The sequence below is a fragment of the Mustela nivalis genome (genome assembly GCF_964662115.1).
Source record: "Mustela nivalis genome assembly, chromosome: 6".
In the NCBI taxonomy this organism is placed as follows: Eukaryota; Metazoa; Chordata; class Mammalia; order Carnivora; family Mustelidae; genus Mustela; species Mustela nivalis.
In genome coordinates, this window is record NC_139025.1 from 118,448,325 (window position 1) to 118,472,404 (window position 24,080).

Below are 24,080 nucleotides of genomic sequence, written 5' to 3' on the forward strand. Positions count from 1 at the left end.
TTGTTGATGATTTTTATATTTAAGTTCATGAGAAATATTGTTAGTTTTTTTTTTTTTTTAATGTACTGTCTTTATGTGTTTTTCTATCGAGGTAAAACTGACCTTATAACTTGGGGGAGTATTCTTTCCTCTCCTGTTTTCTGGAATAAAAATTAGTGTTTGTCTAAAATTAGTTTTCATCCTTTTAAAAGTGTTGTGTAGGGGTGCCTGGTTGGCTCAGTGGGTTAAAGCCTCTGCCTTCAGCTCGGGTCATGATCCCAGGGTCCTGGGATTGAGCCCCACATTGGGCTCTCTGCTCGGCGGGGAACATGCTTCCCTTCCTCTCTCTCTACCTGCCTCTCTGCCTACTTGTGATCTCTGTCAAATAAATAAATAAAATCTTTAAAATAAAGTGTTGTTCAGAATTTGTTAGAGAAACCTTCTGGGGATAGAAATATTGTGAGGGAGATTTTAAAGTACAAGTTCAGTTTGTATAATAATTATAAGACTATTCAGATAGTCTGTTTCATCTTGGTTCAGTTTTGGTATTTTGTATTTACTTTAGAATTGGTCTTTCCAGTTTATTTTATAGAATGAATATGGTCTATCATACTGAATGTTCTGTATATATTTTTTGTTTTTTTGTTTGTTTTTAATGTTGTTGAGTAGACTGTTCTGTATATGCTATTATTTCAAGTTGGTTGTATCTAGTTCTGTCAGTTCCTCAGAGTGAGTTAGAAGTCCCCAGGTATAGTTGTAGATTCTTCTCTTTTTTCTTTCAGCCTTATCATTTTATTCTCCTGTGTATCTTGAGTTTGTTTGGTGGATGTATTTAGGGATGTATATCTTCATTGCGGAATGCTTTTATCATTATAGAATGTCTTTATTTCTTTAGTGGTTTTCTTTGCTCTGAAGTCTACTATATCTCATATTAATATAACAATTCCTGCTTTCCTAATTAATATTTGAATACTTTTTCCATACTTTCACTTTGAATTTACCTAAGACCTTATATTTAAGTGAGTTTCTTATAGATAACATAAAACTCAATTGTATTTTTATTTTTAATTTTTTCATTTAATTTTTATTTTATTTCATTTCTTTACAGTGTTCCAGAATTCATTGTTTATGAACCACACCCAGTGCTCTATGCAATACGTGCCCTCCATAATACCCACCACCAGACTCACCCAACCTTCTCACTCCCCTCCCCTCCAAAACCCTCAGTTTGTTTCTCAGAGTCCAGTCTCTCATGGTTTGTCTCCCTCTCCAATTTCCCCCAACTCACCTCCATCTCCCAATGTTCTTTGTGTTATTCCTTATGCTCCACAAGTAAGTGAAACCATATGATAACTGACTCTTTCTGCTTGACTTATTTCATTCAACATAATCTCTTCCGGTCCCTTCTATGTTGATACCAAAGTTGGTCATCCTTCCTGATGGAGGCATAATACTCCATTGTATATATGGACCATATCTTCTTTATTCATTCGTCCATTGAAGGGCATCTTGGTTCTTTCCACAGTTTGGTGACTGTGGCCATTGCTGCTATGAACATTGGGTTACAGATGGCCCTTCTTTTCACTACATCAGTATCTTTGGGGTAAATACCCAGTAGTGCAATTACAGGGTCATAAGGAAGCTCTATTTTTAATAAAGGAATTAAAGGAATCTCTATAGTTTTCCAAAATCGCTACACCAACTTCCATTCCCACCAACAGTATAAGAGGGTTCCGCTTTCTCCACATCCTCTCCAACACACATTGTTTACTGTCTTGTTAATATACTGTGCCAGTCTTTATCATTTGGTATATTTAGACATTTTATAATTAAGGTAATTATTGGTATGTTAGGGTAGGATATAGGCCTGTCATTTTACTGTTTTTCTCTTGTCTCTGTTTCTCTTTCCATTGTTTCCGTTTTTTGGCTTTCTTATCAGTAACTTTTTTTATGATTCCATATTGACTTATTTATAGTGTTTTGGAGTATATTGATTTGTTCAGTTTTTTTAAATAGTTGTTTCCTTAGGTATTACATTGTACATATGTAAATTATCATACTCTATTGGCTTTAATGTTTACCACCATGAATAAAATGTAGAAACCTAATTGTTTCCCTTTATTCTCTCAACTTCTATGTGTAATTGCCTTAATCATATTGTTTCCTATATTAAATGGTATTTTAATTTTTTTATTTCTTTTCAGCGTAACAGTATTCATTGTTTTTGCACCACACCCAGTGCTCCATGCAATACGTGCCCTCCCTAATTTTTTGTTTTACTTTCAAATGTGATTCAAGAGAGTGAGAAGAATAGTTTATTTACCTCCAGTTTTACTCATTGCAGTGTTTGTTTTTGTTTGTTATTTTTAAACCTTCTTGTCTTATTATTTTTCTTTAGGGAGCTTCCTTTAGCCATTCTTCAATGGGAGGTTTACTATTGATATGTTCTTTCAGTTTTTCCTTCATCTAAGAATGCCTTTATTTATTCTTCATTCCTGAGGGATATTTTAACTGGATATAGAATTTGCAATTGATAGCTCTTTCAGTCCCTGAAAAACATGTCACTTCCTCCTAGCCAGCAGTATTTCAGAGGAGAAATCTGCTGCCATTAGAATTTATGTTACTCTTTGGATAATATATTTTTCCCTGTGGCTGCTTTCAATAATTTTTTTTTTCTTTTTTTCTCCCCCCCCCCCAGTTGTTTAATTATGATGTGTCTTAGCCTGGATTTGGGGAGGATACATTTCCCAATTTCTTGAATCCGTAGTTTATGTCTTTCACTAAGTTTGGCTAGTTTTCAGCCTTTCTTTCATCAAATACTTCTACACTCTCTTTCCTCTCTTTTGGGGACTCCAGTGACACATGTTACCTCTTTTATAATTGGCCCACAGGTCCCTGAGACTCTGTTCTTGTTCTCAATGACACTTTCCCAGGAAAACTGATACCCACATTTTACCATCTCCTTGGCTCCTCCTGGTTGTATAAGCTCATCCCTTCTTTGGGGCCCACTGAGCCAGGAAGGAAGGAAATGTTTAGTATACAATATGTGTTTGTGATTGAAGGGAGGACAACTCATGCCATCTTGTTGCTGTATGGTGAGGTGGATTCTTAGGTTCCCTCCTTGGCAAGGGGAAGGGAGATCCATGTGCCAAGTAAAACTGCCCTCCAGCACTTCATTTTGTTACATTAATGTTGGTCTAGTGGGAGCTCAGCTTTCTTTCTTTTTTTTTTTTTTAAGATTTATTTATTCATTTATTTATTTATTTGACAGAGAGAGAGAGATCACAAGTAGGCAGAGAGGCAGGCAGAGAGAGGAAGGAGGAAGCAGGCTCCCTGCTGAGCAGAGAGCCCGATGTGGGACTCGATCCCAGGACCCTGAGATCATGACCTGAGCCGCAGGCAGCGGCTTAACCCACTGAGCCACCCAGGCGCCCCAGGAGCTCAGCTTTCTATAGGGATCTGCTGATACTGGTGAAGGGGGAGAACAGAATGTTGACTAGTCCCTATTTCACACTCTGCCTTTGATGCTGAATGGAAGTGGAGGCTGTGCTTCCATTGGGCCCTGCTGACCCTGGGGTTAGGGAGGACCACTGTTTTCAGTTCTGACTTGCACTGCTTCATTCAGTCTCATTGCTGCTCAGTGGATATGGAGGTTCATCTTCCTACTGGGCCACACTGAGCGTAGGGGTGGGGGAAAAGGTCAAGTGATAAGCAACTCCAGTTCCTGCTACATCTTGGCTTTACCTTTCCTGGGCATGTGACCTTGGGAAATTACTTAATCTCTCTTCGTAACATTTTTCTGAATGACAAAGGGATAAATGAAATGACAATAATAGATTTTATCAATGATAAACTTGGGATGATATGGGACGCCTGGGTGGCTCAGTGGGTTGAACGTCTGCCTTCAGCTCAGGTCATGCTCTGGCATCAAGTCCCATATTGGGCTCCTTGCTCCACATGGAGCCTGCTTCTCCCTCTGCCTGGAGCTTTCCCTGCTTATTTTTCCTCTCTACTCTCTCTGACAAATAAGTAAATAAAGTCTTTAAAAATAATTTAAAAAATTTGGGGTGATGGTACTGCTATTACAGGGTTGTTGTGAAGATTAAGAGTTATTCTGTGTAAAACACTTGGAACAGTATTAGCATATAGTATACACTGTATCAGGTACCTCATTAGCACAGTTGATAGTGCATCAGTCTCATGGTACACACTATATAAATGCTTATTACTACTTTCTGATTCTATGGCCTTATGGCAGTCTTAATCTGAATCTCAGTTTTGTCATTTGTAAAATAGAGAAAATTATACCTACCCCACAGTGTAGCTGTATTAGACGCTACACATGCACATACACACACACATTATGCCTTGCATGAAATTAGTGTCCTGTTTGTATATTAGTTACATTTAGTGGGAATTAGATTGGAAATGTTTTTATTTTATAGATTTTTGAAAATATCATCTAAATCAATCTTGATGTATTTCCTTCCCTCAATTGCATAGAACGGAAAGATGCTGAAGGATGGGAGACTGTTCAAAGAGGAAGGCCTGTTCGTTCACGATCAACAGCAGTGATGACAAAAGTTTCAGTAGCAACAGAAACATTAAGGTCAAAGGATGACAGTGATAAAGAAAATATACATCTTTTACCTGACGAAAGCATACAGAAAGGTGAATTTGCTGGAGATGGACTTTCTAATACTATAGAATTTCGGTCCAAAGACTCCTTACACTCTTGTGACCATCCTCTTGCTGAAAGAACCCAGGTAGTACATTCTGCAAATCCTTTTACTGCCTTTTATAAAGTCTATGCTGGAATGTCTTATTTTCCTACTTAACTTTTTATTGTGAAATATTTCAGATCTCCAGGAAAGTTGCATGAATGAACAATGAACCCTGCTATACCCCCTTTACCTAGATTCACAGATTAAAATTTACCTCATTTTTTTCTTTTCTCTCTGTATCGATGCATCACAAACACAGATTGTATGTTGAACAGTTGAGAATAAAATGCAAACATCATAATTATTCACCTTTAAATATAGGATATATCTCCAAGGAATAAAGAAACTCTTAACCATTTTAATTGTAAAATTCAGGAAATTTGGCATCTGTATAGTGTTTTCATTTAATTTATAAAATTCATATTTGTGTCCCAGTGATTTCCTTATAGAATTTTTTCCCTTAGCCATGATCCAATGTCTAAATCACTCATTGTATTTAGCTTTGTTGTTGTTGTTGTTGTTGTTTTTTAAACATCTTTCACCTGGGGCAGTTTTTATTTTTGTCTTTCACTGTTAATGTTTTTGAAGAATACATTGCATTTCTTTTTTTGTAGAATGTCTTTTAGTTAGTTCATTATCCAAGTTAGCTTATGTATTTTTGACAGAAATAAAGCGATTGCTATGAGAGGGCATCTAGAGGCATATGATATTAATTTGCCCAAGATTGTTGATTTTTTGTTTTAAGTGGCATCCTTCTGCTTCATTTGGAGTATTATTAAAAATAATGATGAAAGTAAGGATCTTTTTGGACTTGCTCTCCTTTTATGTCCTGTAATCCAAGTGTAGAATAATTTGCTGATATTTAATACAGTTCTTTAGAGCTGTTGTTTTCAGTATTTGTGCTATTAGTCCATTTGAAATTTATTTTACTTATTTGATGAAGGAATGGATTTTTCAAGTATTTGTTTATATAAATATTCATGTTCAATTAGTATAATTTTATGTAAAATGAAATACAGGAGATATTGTATTTTAATATGTACTTTATTTATTTTAATTTATTTTAAATTGTACTTTATGGATGACACAGGGGCTAAGTAGAAGAGTTGTAAATAGTCATAATATTTCTCAGTTTAGAATAGTGTTCGATTTTTAATGTTTTCTTTCTTTACCTCTAGTATATTTATTGTTACTGGAAACTCTACTCAACTTCCATGTTTTTTTTCTTAATGATGATAATGGCTCTTACTTGTACATTGTTTCTGATGTTCTGTAACTCCTTAATGTATATATGCCCATGTGAGATTGGAAGCTCCTTGTGAGCAGTATCTTATGTTGCCTTTTAATTTCCCACATTATGGAGCAGAGTCCTAAACACATAGAAAATAATGAGTACTTTTTTGGGGGTATACCTTTGAGAAGCTTTTAATGTTAAACTTGATGAAGTCTCTATTTTTAAAATTTGGTTTTGTCTTTTTTTTTTTAAGATTTATTTATTTATTAGATTGAGGCTGTGCGAGGCGGGGGAGGGGCAGAAAGAGAAGGAGAGAGAATCTCAGGCAGACTCCCTGCTGAGTACAGAGCCCTACATAGGGCTTGATTTCATGCTGAGATCATGACTGAAGCAAGATCAAGAGTCACTTAACCCTCTGAGCCATCCAGGTGCCCCAAGAAATGTTTTTTAATCACTTACCATATAGTTCAGCTTTGTTCATCCTCATTTTTATGACCTCTGCTTGGGACTGCATCTTGGTAATAGCATTTTTAATCTCATCCTGAGTAGATTTTAGTTCTTTTATCTCTACAGTAAGAGATTCTCTAGTGTCTTCTATGCTTTTTTCAAGCCCAGCTAGTATCTTTATAGTCGTTTTAAATTCAGTTCAGATATCTTACTTATATCCTTATTGACTAAATCCCTGGCGGCGAGTACTGCCTCCTTTTCTTTCTTTTCATGTGAATTTTTCCATCTTGTCATTTTGTCCAGTAAAGAAAGGAGAATGAGGAAAACCAGTAAGAACAAAGACAACAGAAAAAGAAATCACTTAACATTAACACCTAGCATTTTTGCTAACATTTATTTTAGTCATAAAATTTAACAATACAATAATTACATTGGTTTTGTGTAATGAATAAGCTTACATGATTTGGGATTTTAGGAATAATCCTTACATATAGCTTTTGAGTAATTAAAGTATTGCTAAAATATTTCAATATAAAAAGTTCATTGCTATTGGTATCCAAGCTAATTGATAGAATTTTTCCACTGTTGTTCTAAAAATGGAATTAGCATATTTATGTATTTTTAAACATTACCTTATAGTTTAGCTTTGATTTTGTTGTATAAATGATACTGATTTTTTAATATGCAGGGTTGACTATATTGTAAACATCAGTAATGCTAATGTAAATATTGCCAAGAAGATTATAAACTATGGTGACTAATGTATAGATAATGTCGGTAGTAATATAAACAATATGATACAACTTAAATAATACTTATATTAAAATCAACACTTAGAGACACTCTAAGTTTTGACCAATAGAATTTTTATTAAAGATTTTTATTTTTTTATTTACTTGAGAGAGAGAGAGTGAGAAGGTGAGAGAGGAGAAGGTCAGAGAGAGAAGCAGACTCCCCATGGAGCTGGGAGTCCGATGCGGGACTCGATCCTGGGACTCCAGGATCATGACCTGAGCCGAAGGCAGTCGTCCAACCAACTGAGCCACCCAGGCGTCCCGACCAATAGAATTTTTAAAGTAGTTTATAAGACTTGACAAAGTTTAATATTTATATAAATAATTAACCATTTATCCATAAGTGACTCTTAATCTCACAAAACAAACTGAGGGTTGCTGGGGGGAGGGGGTTTGGGAGAAGGGGGTGGTATTATGGACATTGGGGAGGGTATGTGTTTTGGTGAGTGCTGTGAAGTGTGTAACCCTGGTGATTCACAGACCTGTACCCCTGGGGATAAAAATATATGTTTATAAAAAATAAAAAATTATATTATTAAAAAAATAATAATAATAAAAAATAAAAGAAAAAAAATAATTAACCAAACTGGAGTTTTATAGCCACTGCCATATTTATCTAATGTTTAAATAGTGATATTAGTGGATTTTAAATTCATAATTTTAGATTTTAGTTCTACCTGGAGCTCATTACTCTGAATATAATTGGAAAACACAGCAGCATACTTCTATAATCTGTTATAATATGAAAATAAAAACTTGTTTCTTTTTACTAAATTGGAAAGTTAAAAAAAATGGATATGTATTTGGCCTAAGACAGTATTTTATTTGATTTAAATGGTTTAATGTGTTAACTATTCCTAAAGGCTAATGAGGAGGATATGGAAATCTAGATAGGAATTACATAAGTAGTGAGAATTCATGCTATGATATACTATACTTTTTATGGTATATTTCTTTTTAAATCTGAGAATTGGTATTGTGTACCATTGTGGTTTTACATGAAAGATACTTTAAGGTTTGTTAACGTTATTTAAAGAGAGCAAGTGTCATGTTTTGAATAAATGCCCTCAAAGTGTATATTTTGGTGAAAAGTGCCTTCATTTGATATTCGGCAGACAACCTTTGGAAAAACCACATAAATATCTTTAGTTATTTGAATATAAGACAAAGTATCATACTTCCAACTGGAATTTCCTTTGTGAGCTATATAAAATACTCATCAAGAATCATTACTAAAAAAATGTAATTATAATACAGCTTAATTTCATAAAGCATTTCAGACAGTGCCCTATATACATAGTAGGTGTGCAAATAAAATTTGTGGCTGCTTAATTTTTTTTTCTTTTTTTAAACTTGAAACTTATAAAAAAGACGAATGGGTCATCTGTCGGCTAGTCAACTGCTGCTTTAGTTGATAGGTTTAGTATAATCAGTTTTTCTAGAACGGAGTAGTTTGTGAGAATTTTTTATTATCTCTGAGTCATTCTGCAAATGTGTTTTGTTAGTTCACAGTGAGTACGTTGGATGATGTCAAGAACTCTGGCAGTAGTACTTTACAAGACAGTTCTGTGAGAACTTCTGAAATACCTGCTGTTCATATTGATACAGAGTGTGTTTCAATTACTCAGCAAGTTGACACACCTCCTTTGCAAGCAAATGACGTATTTTCAGCAGAAAAAGCAGGGATAGAAACTGAAATGGATCCTTCAGATATTTCAAATGTGAGTGCTGCTAACTTGGTAAGAACAACTTATCAGAATTATGAGTAAATATATTAAAAGGGAATAAACCCTAGTAATAATAAATTGTTTTGTGTGCTATTTTACAGTTTATAAAGCATTTTATATATGTTATTTCAGCTTAACACTTTATTCTTATAGCAAGCTTTTAATATAGTTAAGATTCTTCTTGTTCCGTAGAGGAGGAAAATGAGACTGTCCAAGTTAAATAACTATTGGTAAAATCATTCAGTTTGTGATCTGATCAAGTGTTCCTTAGTCTGGCATTAAGAAATGAAACCAGTTAACAATAAAGTCTTCCATGCAACATCTAGCACTCTGATGGATGGGAAATGCTGCCTACTGTACTTTTAAAAATTCTCCAGCTTCTATCATTTGCTTGGAGTTGGTCTTTAAGATGAAATTTACTTACCATTTCTGTTGTGGAAATTTTAAAATGTGTTGATTTGGAATTAGAAGTTTATGTATTTGGATGACTACTTATTTATCTTCATGTCTTTCTGTTTCCAACTTTAGAATTAAGATACTTGACCAGAGGATAATCCAGAATGGATCATTCTAATTTAAAACTGACTTTCAAAAGAAGTAGGCACATATAAACAGTTGTTGAGAAAACTTACTCAAATTTTATTTTTTAGATAGCAACTATATACTATCGTTTTCTTCAAAACTTAAGGCCTCATCATGCTGAAAGATGCTATCAACATATGGTATTAGACCAAATTATACATTTTTTGGACATAACAACATTAGATGTAGATGAAACTTGAGGGTTAAGAGAAAAATAAGGGTTATAGTAATAAGAAAAACATTTAAAATTTTAAAATAAGGAATAAAGAGCAAATTGTATTTTAACTTGGCTTTTTCAGTGTGACTGTTTTTAAAGGTTGAATATAATTGTGACCATATAAATACTAGACAATGTATGGGCTAGAAGTTGATCACTTTTATATTTTTTATATTCATAGCTAGATACCATATTGTTACTTATTTTGTGAGAATCATATTTCAAGAGGAAAAGATCCCATACTTAAATAAGCATTAAAAAAGTATTTAAAAATTCTTCTTTCATCCATTTTATTTTGATCACATATGTAAATAAGCTTGTGGTAGAATATTAAAAACTCTTGGTTATTTTAAGAATCAGATTTATATATTTTATGTAGTCTGCTTTATATATGACTCTTCATCTATTTTTAGAGTTGTTAGAGGAATTTTAATTAAACTAAGATTTAAAAAAAATTTTGTTTTTGATTTGTCTTGGCAGAGATAAGTCTTTGGCTTGCTCTATATGTACCTCTTTGTTTAGGTTCTCAGTGGGGGATTATAGAGAATTGCTGCAGTGATGAGAGAACTGTTTTCTTTCTTAATAAGTATCATCATATAGCTGGTTAAAGGTAAAACTCTGCAGTTGTCTCATTTAACAGAAATTTTGGTAAAAAAATGACTTAGAACCTTTCTACTTTAAGGTCAACTGTTGCCACTATTGTAAAAATGTGGTAATATAAAACCTAGCTAACAATGGATCTGTGTTTTTAGATTTACTAAAATTTGAAATTTTAATGAAAATTTGGAAATTAAAAAAGTGATATATGTAGGTATTTATTTGAATTTCACAGTGTGAAAATACTAAAAGTTGTATATGAATAATTGAATCATTATTTCATCCATAAGCTGTACTTCTACATTAAAGTCTTTTCAGATCTTCAGAGACTAAATAGAAATGTACATGTGGGGAAAATAAAATTGGGAGAGCAAATAGGCTCATGTGAGAACTTTCTGCAAAGTTATATATATTCAACTTTAACATTTGGATTTTTAAATTGTTCTTAAGTTGTAAGGTCTTTGTTGCACATTAACAACAGTCAGTTTGTATAATAATCTAGGGTTTATAGAGAAGAAGCTTATAGTGCAAAGAATTAGTCTCTCATCTAAACTCCCTCCCCCTCCCATTTTATTCCCCAGAAGCAATCTTTTGTGTTTTGGTGGGACAGATTATCAAGAGAGTAGATAGAAGTTGGGGAGGGAGGAGAAAGCATTAATAAAGATACCAGTGCCCTTCTGCACTCTAAACCAATTCAGTTATAAGTTGGGGCTCAAGCATTTGCATATTTTAATACCTCTATTGAAGTATAATTGATTTTCAGTAAACTTCGGGTATCTAAAATATACAAATTATTAAAATTTTGATGTGTTTATACCTATAAAAACATCACTACAACCAAGAAAATGAACATACTGAATGAACAAACTCCGAAAGTTTTCAGATTTCCCTTAGTAATCCCTCCTTTCTGTCCTTCCCAGTATTTCCTTCCCAGGTCATCACTGTTCTGCTGTCATTATATAGTGATTGGTATTTTCAAAACTTTATGTAAATAGAGTAATATAATCTTTTGTTTGGCTTCTTTTACTCAGCATAATTATTTTAAGGTTCATCCATGTGGTTTTGTGTACTAATAGTTCATTCTTTTTACTGCCTTTAGAAGTATTCTACTGTATGCGTATAACACAGTATATTCATCCACACAGAATGTTCATCCATCCATTCACTTGTGGACAGATGTTTGAGTCCAGTTTCTATGTTATGAAAAATGGCACCATGAACGTTTGTCTTTGTTTTGAACATACGCTTTCATTTCTCCTACAAAGATACCTAGAGGTCAGTTTTGTTGAGAGTATTGTTCAGGTCTCTTAGATCCATGCCAGTTTTCAATACATGTTCTATCAGTTGAAAAAGAGATATTAAAATCTCTGAATATAACTGTGAAACTGTTTCTTTTTTTAAATACAACTTTATTGAGGTAAAATGTACATAGCATACAGTTTACCCAGTTAAATTTTACAATTCGATATTTTTCAGCATATTCACAGAGTTGTGCAACAATCACCATGATCAGTTTTAGGGCACTTTCATCACTACAGAAAGAAACCCAATACCCATTAGCAGTCACTCCCTTTCACTCCATCCTTCCAACCCTAGATAACCACAGATGGCTTTCTATCTGTATAGGTTTGTCTGTTCTGAACATTTCATGGAAGTGGAATATAATGTGTGGTCTTTTGTGACTGGCCTCTTTCACTGGGCATGATGTTTTCAAGGTTCATTGATGTTTTAGCCTTCATTCCTTTTTTGTGGCCAAAGAATATTCCATTGTATGGATACACTACATGTTATCCATTCATTACTTGAAAGACATTTGGGTTGTCTCTGTTTTTTTGGCTGTTATAAATTATGCTGCTTTAAATATTTGTATATACGTTTCTGTGTATATATGGTTTTATTTTTCTAGGGTAAATATCTTGCAATTGTTGGCTCATATGGAAACTTTATGTTTCACCTTTTTGAGGGATTATCAAACTGTGTTCCAAACTGGTAGTACCTTTTTTATTCCCATTAAGTTTTTTTTTTAATTTAATTTTTTTCAGTATTCCAAGATTCATTGTTTATGCACCACACCCAGTGCTCCATGCAATATGTACCCTCCTTAATACCCACTACCAGGCTCACCTATCCCTTCACCCCCCAAACCCCTCAGTTTATTTCTTAGACTCCATAGTCTCTCATGCTTCATCTCCTGCTCCGCATTTGCCCTAGTTCACTTTTCCTTTCCTTCTCCTAATGTCCTCCATGTTATTCCTTATGCTCCACAAGTTAAGTGAAACTGTATGATAATTGACTCTCTCTGCTTGACTTATTTCACTCAGCATAATCTCCTCCAGTCCCGTCCATGTTGATATGAAAGTTGGGTATTCATCTTTTCTGCTGGCTGAGTAATATTCCATTGTATATATGGACCATACCTTCTTTATCCATTTGTCTTTTGAAGGACATCTTGGCTTTTTCCACAGTTTACATTTGCATTAAGTTTATTTACTTTTGTAGTTCAGTCCATTTCTGCTTCATGTATTTTGAATCTCCGTTATTAAGTCCATAAATGGTTATGTTTGTTTTGTCTTTTTGATGAATTAAACCTTTTATTGTTATGAAATGACCTTTTTTATCCCTCCTGATATTTTTGCTCTGAAGTCTGGTATTAATACTTCAGTTTTCTTTTGATTAGTGTTAGCATTGTAGCACTTTAACTGGTAATTTGTTTATATTCTGATATTTCAGTTAAGTTTCTTTTGGGCAGCATATGTTTGGATCTTGCTTTTTATCCCATTTGACAATCTCTATTAATTAAGGTGTTTAAACTATTCCACTCTATTGATTATTGATATGGTTCCTTTAAATATACTATCGTATGATTTGTTTTCTCTATGACTCACCTCTTTTTCACCCCCTTTTTCTTCTCTTTCTCTCTTCTTTTGGATTAATTATGTTTGATAATTCCATTTTTATCTCCTTTGTTGGCTTATTAGTCATAACTGTTTATTATTTCATTGTTTACTTCAGAGTTTCTAGTATACATTTTTAGCTTATCATATGAATTTATTAATTAATTATTTAGTTGCATGTTATTTATACTTTTTTCTAATGTGTATTTTTAAGTTACATATACATGTTCAGAAAGTAACATTACCATTACAGAATAAAATCTTTCCTTGTTCCCTTTATATATTTTTCTTTTGTTTTAAAGATATTTGATCTATAACTGTTTTGAATTTTGGCATTCAAACTAGATTCATACTTTGAAATTAATAATATCTGTCATTTGTATAACTTCACAGTTTCTCATACATAGTGGTCTGATAAAGAAGGTAAGTCATGAATTATTGTACCATTCTGTGGAATACAAAATATGCTTTTGGTGTTAAGAAGCTTCTAAGTCACACAGGTAGCAAGTGGTTGAACCTATACTGAACCCCACATTTTATAATTCCAGATCAATGCTACTTTTTTGTATACTGTTGAATGTGTCGTTAGAACATAAAGAAAGAATAACTTTCTACTCAACTGATAATTCTTTTGTTTATTTTTAACTTTACAGTCCATGGCAGAAGTTCTTGCTAAAAAGGAAGAGCTAGCAGATCGTCTAGAAAAGGCCAATGAAGAAGCCATTGCTAGTGCTATTGCTGAAGAGGAACAGTTAACCAGAGAAATTGAAGCAGAAGAAAACAATGATATTAATATTGAAACTGACAACGACAGTGATTTTTCTGTGAGCTTTTATTTTTTTAATTTAATTTATTTATGTTTTTTATTTATTTCTTTTTAGTGTAACAGAATTCGTTGTTTTTGCACCACACCCAGTGCTCCATGCAATATGGGCCCTCCATAATACCCACCACCTGGCTCCTCCAACCTCCCACCCCTGCCCTTTGAAAACCCTCAGATTGTTTTTCAGAGTCCATAGTCTCTCATGGTTCATCTCCCCTTCCAATTTCCCTCAACTCCCTTCTCCTCTCCATCTCCCCATGTCCTCCATGTTATTTGTTATGCTCCACAAATAAGTGAAACCATATGATAATTGACTCTCTCTGCTTGACTTATTTCACTCAGCATCATCTCTGCCAGTCCCGTCCATGTTGCTACAAAAGTTGGGTATTCATCCTTTCTGATGGAGGCATAATACTCCTTGGTGTATATGGACCACATCTTCCTTATCCATTTGTCCATTGAAGGGCATCTTGGTTCTTTCCATAGTTTGGCGACCGTGGCCATTGCTGCTATAAACATTGGGGTACAGATGGCTCTTCTTCTCACTACATCTGTATCTTTGGGGTAAATACCCAGTAGTGCAATTGCAGGGTCATAGGGACGCTCTATTTTTAATTTTTTAAGTATTTTTTTTAATAAAATTCCACTGTAGTTAACATACAGTATTATATTAGTGTGAGGTATACAGTATAGTGATTCAGCAATTCTCAACATTACTCATTGCTCATCATGATAAGTGTACTCTTAATCCCCATCACCTGTTTCATCCCCCTCCACCTTCCTTTGATATACTTTAGTTTAAATGTGTACCCTCAGTTAAAGGTATTTTTTTACTAACAAGAACATTTTTTACTTGAAGCATACTGCAGAACACATGTTCTAAAGGATATATATAAAAGATTCCATCCAAGAAAAATTCAATACACATTTTTCTTTAAGTACACACTGAAGAATCCCCTGGCTAAATAATATAAAAAGAGACATAACAAATACTACAAATTTAAGGAGACTGAGATCATACCAAGTATATTTTCTATCCACAGTGGTACAAAACTAAAGACCACAATAAAAGTGGGAAAATCCACAATGTAAATATTAAACAACACACTACTACACAAGTAATGGGCCAAATAAGAAATGAGATAGCAAATCAAAATAAGTCTCAAAAGAAAAGAAGAAGAAAACACTATGTGTCAAACCTATGGGATGTAGCAAAAGCAGACATTAGAGTGAAATTTATGCTTTAAATACTCGTATTAAGAAAAAAAGTTGAAGTAAACAACTTAACATTATACCTCAGGGAAGCAGAAAAAGAAGAAACTTAGCTGAAATTTAGTAGTGGAGGGAAGTAAAGAAGATTCAGAAATAAATAAAATAGAGACGAGAATAAATAATAACATAACATTGAAAGTCATGACCAGTTCCCCTCCACCAAAAGAAACAAAATTGGCAGTGCTTTAACTATATAACTAAGCAAAAAAAATTTTTGAGTCAAAAACCAAAATGAGAAATGAAAGAGAAAATAATACAACAGATGAGATCACAAGAGATTACTATAAACAATTATATACTAACAAATCAGATAACTTAGGAAAAAAACAAATAGATAATTCCTAAAAACATACAAGTTACTAAGATTGAATCATGAATCTTGAATCCAGAAAGTAGGAAGTCTTTGTACACCAATAACAGGAATGAAAGTTGAATTGGGAACCCGAAATCTCTGAGCAAAAAGCCCAAGACCACATGGTTTCGTTGGTGAATTCTACCAAACATTTAAAAAAAAAATGACAATCTTTGTCGATATCTTATAAATAATGGAATAGAGGGAACACATTCAGAATCATTCCATGAGGCCAGTACTATCCTGATACTGAAAAAAGATAAAAACGATACAAGAAAAAGGTCTGGTTTGTCTGGTGACAAATGTTTTTCCATCCCCTCACTTTGAATCTGCCAGTGTCTTTAGGTCTAAAATGAGTCTCTTGTAGGCAGCATAGAGATGGCTCTTGTTTTTTTTAACCCATTTTGATACCCTGTTTATTTTGACTGGAGTGTTTGGTCCATTTACATTTAAAATAATTATTGATAGATGCATATTTATTGCATTTTACAGTTGTTTCTAGAAATTTTCTCTGATCCTTTCTTGCCTTTATCACTTTTGATCTCTCCTTTGCCCTGGAAGTGTCCCCTTTAATAATTCTTGCAGGGCGGTTTAGGGGTTATAAACTCATTTAGTTTTCATTTGTCTGAGAAACTCTATCTCTGCTTCTAAATTATAGCCTTGTTGGGTAGAGTATTCTTGGCTGCAGATTTTTTCCATTTAGTACATTGACTGTATCATGCCACTGACTTCTGGCTTGCTAGGTGTCTGTTGAGAAATCTCCAGTTAGCCTTATGGGTTTTCCCTTGTAAGTTAAGGACTTTTTTTGTCTTGCTGCTTTTAAGATTTTTTTTCTTTATCACTTTATTTTGCAAAATGAATTATAGTATTTCTTGGTGTTGGCCTGCTTTTGTTGATTCTGATTGGAGTTCTCTGTGCCTCCTATATTTGGATGTCCGTTTCCTTCCCCAGATTAGGGAACTTTGTTGCCATTATTTCTTGAAATAATTTTCTGTTCTTTTTCCCCTCTCTCTTCTTCTTCTGAGACTCCTACAAAACAGATGTTTTTACATTTAATGGAGTCACCAAGTTCCTAAATCTATTCTTGTGTTGCATAATTCTTTTTTCTCTTTTGTTTGGCTTCATTATTGTCCATTATTTTATCTTTGAGGTCACTAATTTGTTTCTCTGCTTCTTCTAGCCTGCTGTTCATTGCATCAAGCCTGTTTCCAGTCTCATTTATTAATTCTTCATCTCTTATTGTCTTTTATTTCTGTCAGTCTCACTGGTGTCTTCTTTTCTTAAGGCCAGTGAATATCCTTGTGATTGTTGCTTTAAATTCTCCATCAGGCATGTTACTTATATCTGTTTTGCCATGGCCTTATCTTGTTCTTTCATTTGGGATACATTTCTTTGTCTTGGCACCTTGTCTAAGTCTCTGCCTTCTTCCCTGTGTTAAAAAATGCCAGTTTTGTCTCCTGAAAGTAATGGCTTTCTGAAGAAGAGGTCATGTAGTGCCTCAGCTCTGGCACTTCATGGAATATCTTTGGTATTTGTGTGCTCTGCTGTTGTGTTTTAGCTGCTTTATGCTTCAGGCCAGTTGTCTGCAGAGGCTCTCCATGCCTACTGGGGACACTGTTTAATCCCTGGGCTGAATGTGGTGAGTTTTAACTAGATGTGCTCTGGTATGTTTGTGAATTGAGACCTGACACCAACTCTCTGAACTGAGGCCTTGCAGAACTCTGTTCAGGGTTTGTGATCTGGGCAGGAGTTTATGCTGATCTTCTGTGGGGAGGGGCCTACCATTCTGGGACTGAGGCAAGCTTGACCAAGAAGTGCAGTTCTGCCAGAATGCAGGGGTGTAGGGCATGATGTAAGCAAATTAGGCAGGCAGCGTTGGTGCTGAACTTCTTCCCTCAGATGGCTCTGTGTTTTATGCTGAGGGGTGTGGAAGAGAAATGGCTCTTCCTAGCTCTTTTGTTCCCAGAGAGGCATCTCTGTGAACACTGTGCTGCACCTCAAGGAAATGCTCTTAGAATAGTGAATAATCTCCCATTGTGTGCCCCAGGTGTGCCCCCACTGTTTCCACACTGTCTGCCCCTGGTTTTTTTGCCTGTCTTCTCTCCAGGAGCAGGGCTGTGCCCTCTGGGCTCCATCCTAGCCAAGCCTGCTGGCTTTTAAAACTCCAAATCTGTTAAGCCCTGCTGGTTGCAAGAACTCACAAAATTCAGCCCCTCTCATTTTCCAAACCAAAGGCTTTGGGGAAAGTTCTCTTTGTGCATGCCCCTTTGTGCTTGTGTGTCTCTCTCTTGCCCTTCCCTGCGACCAGTGCTCTCTCCCATTTGCAGTATCAGCAATCTGATCCATTTCTCCCCTAAATCATGTCTCTGTACTTCCAATCTTCTTCATTGTGACCTCCTCTCTCCCTTTAGTGTTAGAGTTTGTCCTGTCAGTCTTCAGGATGGTATCTAGGGGATGATTTGATAGTTACCTTGTTGTGTTCCCGGGACAAGATGAGCCTGGGGTCCTCCTACTTCACCGCCACGTTGGGTTCTTTCTGTGGCCTTTTAGAATTTTTAACATAATTGTTCAAAAAATTACATTTAGAAATAAAATTCATAGGTCCAGAGGGACTTTCACTTGTTTCAAAAACAATAGGAAATCCTTCTTTAGCACTTTTACCATTATAAAGTGTTTTTATACATAATAATTTCATTGATAAGCTGGAAGTTGTTATACATAATTTCATTAATAAGCTGGTAAAAAGTTTTACCGATCAATAAATTGAATCTTCAAAAAAGTAAGAACATTAATCAGATTTTAATTGCAGAGATTGACATAGAATCTAAGGTATTTTAGTTTTTTCTTTTCCACTAATAAAAAGCAAATGATAATGCCTTGCTGTCACTAAGCCCTCAGGATATATATGTTGCTAAGAGGGACTTTTTACAGAATGGACGTAACCATAAATGTTTCAAATGTTTTTCTATTAAATTTTAATACCCAGAGAATAATCTTGAGCTCTTCTCATTTGTATTATGAATATGGCAGAGTTATGTGGATAATATGAGGCCAATATGTTTCTTTTAAATTTACTTGATTTGTTTCTGCTGTTAAAGAAAAGTAGGTTTATCTTCCTCTTAAAACGTATAGACTATAATATTTTAACTTGGTGATTAGTATATCTAAAAGAGGTATATAACGTTTTTCTGGTTTTGAACTGTTTGTTAAATGTATTAGGAAAATTACATTTGCAGTTCATTTTTTTAAGGTTATAATTATGTTCAAGTATTTCTTTTTCACTTTTCCTTATTACATTTTAGGCCAGCATGGGCAGTGGGAGTGTATCTTTCTGTGGTTTGTCAATGGACTGGAATGATGTCCTTGCAGATTATGAAGGTATTCTGTGTGTGTGTGTGTGTGTGTGTGCGCGCGTGTGCGTGCATGCATGCACACTGTGTGTGTAGCTAGAGGGATTTAAAGTAGATTATTTTACTAAATGGGAGTTTATGTATAAAATAAGTAATTTGGAGTGGGAATGCTGATGCCTTTTAAAATTCTGTTCTCAAATGTTGGTTTTACAGAACTGTGTGGTTAAACAGTTACAGTGGTTTTCTTTTCTTTGGGCAGCTCGCGAAACTTGGCGCCAAAATACATCATGGGGGGATATTGTAGAGGAGGAACCTGCTAGACCTCCAGGCCATGGAATTCACATGCATGAAAAACTTTCCTCACCATCTCGTAAAAGGTTGGGCTTTGAAAATTAATTTGAAATGTTTCACAGAAGGGAAAATAGCTACTCTTGATTATTAAATAGAGTTGCTAAACAACATTATAAGGCATATTACTCAGGATAGTTACAGATTCATTGAAAAGTGACAATGTTTTCCTGAAACGTTAGACCAGAATTACGTTTGTATACTTTTTATATTTACTTTAGGAATGTTGAAGACTAAAGGAAATATTTTGGCTTTATCATGTAAACATTTGTGTCTTCTTTCCATTTGTTTGTGTTAATAGAACAATTGCAGAATCTAAGAAGAAACATGAAGAAAAACAAATGAAAGCACAGCAGTTAAGGGAAAAGTTACGTGAAGAGAAAACATTAAAGCTGCAGAAATTATTAGAAAGGGTGAGTTTTTAATATTTAGAAAATTCTGATAGCCTTAAATTGATGGGCTGATTTTTAACTTGACTATTTTTTGTCTAAGAGAAGCTAGCAGAACTATAAAAATAATTAAATTTTCTAGGAAACAAAAGCGTTTCTACCTTTTGAATTACAGAAGGTTGCCTACAAAAAGAAAAAAGTTGACATTTCTAAACCCACTAATAATTTTGATGTTTGCAGAATTGGCATAAGTTATTAAGCTGTGCTTTGTCTTTTGCCATTTTTATGGGGGTGTTTCTTTGGGGAGTCTTGTAGACAGTGTACGATGGTTGGTAGGATAGTTTTGAGCCTCAGATCATCAGGTTTGAATAAGTGGAGTACTGACTGAATTTATAGAAAAGATTCTCAGCTGATCAGTGGGAAGAACATGGGGTCTGGAGATAGCCAACCAGGGATCAAATTCCGGTTTTTCCACATGATAAAATATTGCCCTGGGCAAGTTATTTGTCAATATTGCATATCAGTTTTTTTATTTGTAAAATGACAATTATAATTATTAACTTGACATGATTAACTGTGGCAATTATGTATAATAGTAGCATAGTGTTAGGATGACGGTTGCTCATTGTATGATCATTCTTATTATTACTTCAACATGCCAGATATAGGCAAGTACTATATTATTTACGTGTGCTGTATAGTAATGACCTTAAAACTGAGCCACTTTAAACAACAGATGTTTATTAGCTCACAGTATATGTGGGCAAGGAACCTGGGAGTGTCTGGCCTAATGATTTTTATTTGGAGTCTCTCGTGAGTTTGCAGGCATGCTATTTGCTGGGGTCAGTCATTTGGAACTGAAGGATCCACTTTTGGACCCACTCATGTGGTTATAGGCAGACTTAAGGTGCTGCTTACCAGTTGACCATAGTTTTCAGTTATTTGTCATGTGTGCCTTTCCACAGCCCAAGTGTCCTTGACATGGTCACTGGCTTCCCTACAGAAAACAGTCCAGGAGAAAGGGAGGAAAGGCGAAGGGGTTGGGGATGGAGATGAGGATGGAGAGAGGGAAAGAACAAATGAGCTGCCAAAATTGAAGCCGCATTGCCTTTTATAACCTGATTGTGGATGTGATATGCTGTCACTTTTGCTGTATTCTATTGGTCAGAATCCTGATACAGTGTGGGTGGGAATTACAGAAGGATCTGAATACCAGGTGACTGGGATTGCTGGGAGCCGTCTTGGAGCCTGCGTACTTTAAGTACCTATCACAACATGACAAAAGATATGTGACTGTTATAGTATAGGTGAGCTCCTTTGTTATCTTCTAGTACTAGAAAGGAGTACTAATATACAAAGATGAAAAATATTTGCTTTGGGGCACCTGGCTGGCTCAGTTGGTGGAGCATGTGAAAGTCTCTTGATCTCAGGGTTGTTAGTTCGAGCCCCGTGTTGGGTATAGAGATTATTTAAAAATAAAATCTCAAAAAAATATTATTTGCATTACTTACAATGTATATTTTAAATTTTGGAGAGATAATTGGATCAAATAATCAAATATTTTTTAAAATGAGGTGTAGTATAAGATTCTAAGTTTTGTACAGTAGAAAAGTTGACTAGAAAAAGAAGGAAATCTGCAACTTTTATCTTTACTTGAATCTCAAGAATTTGTCATTATTTTTATTTTAATCATTTAGAATGAGTAAATCAAAATGAAAAAAGACTCCATGTTATGGGGTTCTGTAAGAGTTAATATATTATTTAATTTTTAGTTTTAGAGAAATGTTGTAACATAACTACAACTTCCCTCTTACTGTGTCTTTTTAAGTTTTTATTTTATTTATTTATTTGGGAGAGGGCAGGTGAGCATGAGTGGGGTGGAGAGGGACAGAAGGAAAGGGAGAGGGATAGGCAGACTCCCCGCTGAGCAGGGAGCCCAGTGTGGGGCTCAATCCCAGGGCCCTGAGATCATGACCTGAGCTGAAGGCAGATGCATAACTAACTGGACCACCCGGGCACTTCTTACTGTGTCTTTAAGACACATAAAGTTATATAGTTTATTTTCTTATGTAATATAATCTGCCAGTATTCATGCAAACAGAATAATAAGTTCTTGAAATTGTACAAGATGTTAGAGGTTCTTTGGTTTAATTTTCCATTTATGTAAGTTTCTCTTTGATTTTAATGATAAATCTACTTTCTGTTTGTATAATAGGTTATAGTTTCAGCACTGTTTTCATATGTGATCTCATCACCAGACTTCTTTGTAGCTCACAGAGTTGGACAGTTACTGAATTCCATTTTATAGGTGTGAAAAATGAGTCTAGGAGAGGTAAAGTACTGTTTCCAGTGGCATATGACTGATAATTGGCTGACCAAAGAGCTTTAAAGATCTGTCTTCTAGCTCCTAATCCAGAGCTGTTTCCACATCATACTTTTTTAGGTGGTTAAGCACATAATTATATAGCTGAAATTCAACTGAAATGTTAGTTTTATTTCCACTCATGTTGAACCAACTTTTGCTTTTGCTAGCAAGGGACCAAGGTAGTTGTGAACTCAAGCAGTCTGGCTTCTTAGTCTGGGTTCTAAATCACAAGTCATGCTCCTTTAGGGCTTTCTAGGTTCTAGACTTTGTAATTCCTAAGCTGTTTATCTGTTAAATTACTATGTGTGATTATCTCATTCTGTATAGGAGAAGGATGTCCGGAAGTGGAAGGAAGAATTATTAGATCAACGACGCAGGATGATGGAAGAGAAATTACTTCATGCTGAATTTAAACGAGAGGTGCAATTACAAGCAATTGTTAAAAAAGCACAAGAGGAAGAAGCTAAGGTATATCTTAGGTACTTTGAACACTGAATTAGTTCCCTAAGTTCTCTTTTCAATTGTTAATATAAGAGGCTGATATTTGTGAAGTAATTATTCTGTGCCAGAATAATAGGCTCGCTTAAAACATATTAGGTGCAAAATCATATACTTACAATAATCCTTTAAGATGTATATTAATGTTTTGCAGCTTTTTTGAGGTGCAATTGACAGACAACAAATAGCACGTATGTAAAGCATCAGTTTGATGAGTTTTGACATGTATGATTTCCTGAAACCTCAGCACAATGGAGATAAGAAGGAGTTTCTGGGCCCTCAGAAGTTTGCTCACGCTTCTTTGTATTCATTCCTTCCTCCAACTCTGTTACTGTGCAGTTGCTGATTTGCTTTTTGTCACTAAGGACATTAGCATTCACTAGAATTTCATATGAATGGAACCATACAGTATATATTCTTTTCCTCTGGCATCTTTCACACAACATAGTTACTTTGGATGTCATCCATACTATTGTGTGTATCACTTCCTTTTCATTGCTGAGAAGTATCCATTGTGTAGAAATACCATGATTTGTTAAGCCGGTCACATGTTGATAGCTATTTGTTTGCTTTCTTGTTTTTTGGCCATTATAGATCTAGCTGCTGTGAACTGTCATGTACAAGTCTTTGTGCAGATGTGTGCTTTTATTTTCTTGGGTAAATATCTAAGAATGAAATAGCAGAGCCTTATAATAGGTTCATGTATTTTTTTAATTTTTTATTTTTTATAAACATATAATATATTTTTATCCCCAGGGGTACAGGTCTGTGAATTGCCAGCTTTACACACTTCACAGCACTCACCATAGCACATAATAGGTTCATATTTAACTTATTTGGTTTTCCAAAGTGGTTATTATATAGGTTTCCCCCCACTATCTGAAATTAGAGTGTTCCAATGAAACTTTTTATAATCTAAAATGGCATAAAGATGCAATTACCATTAATTTATATGGAAAAATAATATCTTTTAGGCTTTTCTGATACGTTAGGACACATCTTGCTAATGGATGCACAAAATAAATTGAGACAAAGCACAGATATTCACAAACACAATTCAAAACTGTGGTGGCCTGATGCTGAGATGCTGAGTGTAGTTTCCAGGGAAGGAGCTGGGCAGCGCCGCTCATACTGTTCGGGGTGTGCTGACTCTATAATGGCTCACTGTAAAAACAGACACTGAACATGATTTTTGTTTTTTTGCTTTCTTTCATAAAGCAGACATCCTCTTTGAATTTCTTTTGGTTAGCAAAAACAAGTGCTAGTGTAGGTCTCTCATAAAAGCAAAGTGGTATAATGAGAACTTTCAAAAAGCAGGGGATAGTTGTGGTATTAGATATTCTTACCAGCAGTGGATGAGAGTTCTAATTAAGCACATTCTAACCAACATTTGACATGGTTACACATTGTAATTTTAGCGACTCCACTTTATTAGGTGTCTATGATATCTCATTTGGTTTTAATTTTCATTTTTGAACATCTTTTCAG

At 34.7% G+C, this 24,080-nt stretch overlaps 1 protein-coding gene across 2 annotated transcripts in view; it reads left to right on the top strand.

Moving 5' to 3' along the window:
* Positions 1 to 24,080, top strand: part of SCAPER (S-phase cyclin A associated protein in the ER) — a 524,869-nt gene that overhangs the window by 130,360 nt on the left and 370,429 nt on the right. Inside the window, exons 9-15 of one of the 2 annotated variants that reach the window (XM_082735980.1) lie at positions 4,483 to 4,745; positions 8,684 to 8,917; positions 13,849 to 14,019; positions 18,945 to 19,020; positions 19,252 to 19,369; positions 19,642 to 19,753; positions 22,422 to 22,562. In XM_082735980.1, coding sequence (XP_082592106.1) covers positions 4,483 to 4,745; positions 8,684 to 8,917; positions 13,849 to 14,019; positions 18,945 to 19,020; positions 19,252 to 19,369; positions 19,642 to 19,753; positions 22,422 to 22,562 — 1,115 coding nt within the window. The remainder of the gene's footprint in view (positions 1 to 4,482; positions 4,746 to 8,683; positions 8,918 to 13,848; positions 14,020 to 18,944; positions 19,021 to 19,251; positions 19,370 to 19,641; positions 19,754 to 22,421; positions 22,563 to 24,080) is intronic. The other variant, XM_082735981.1, reaches the window with a different exon arrangement.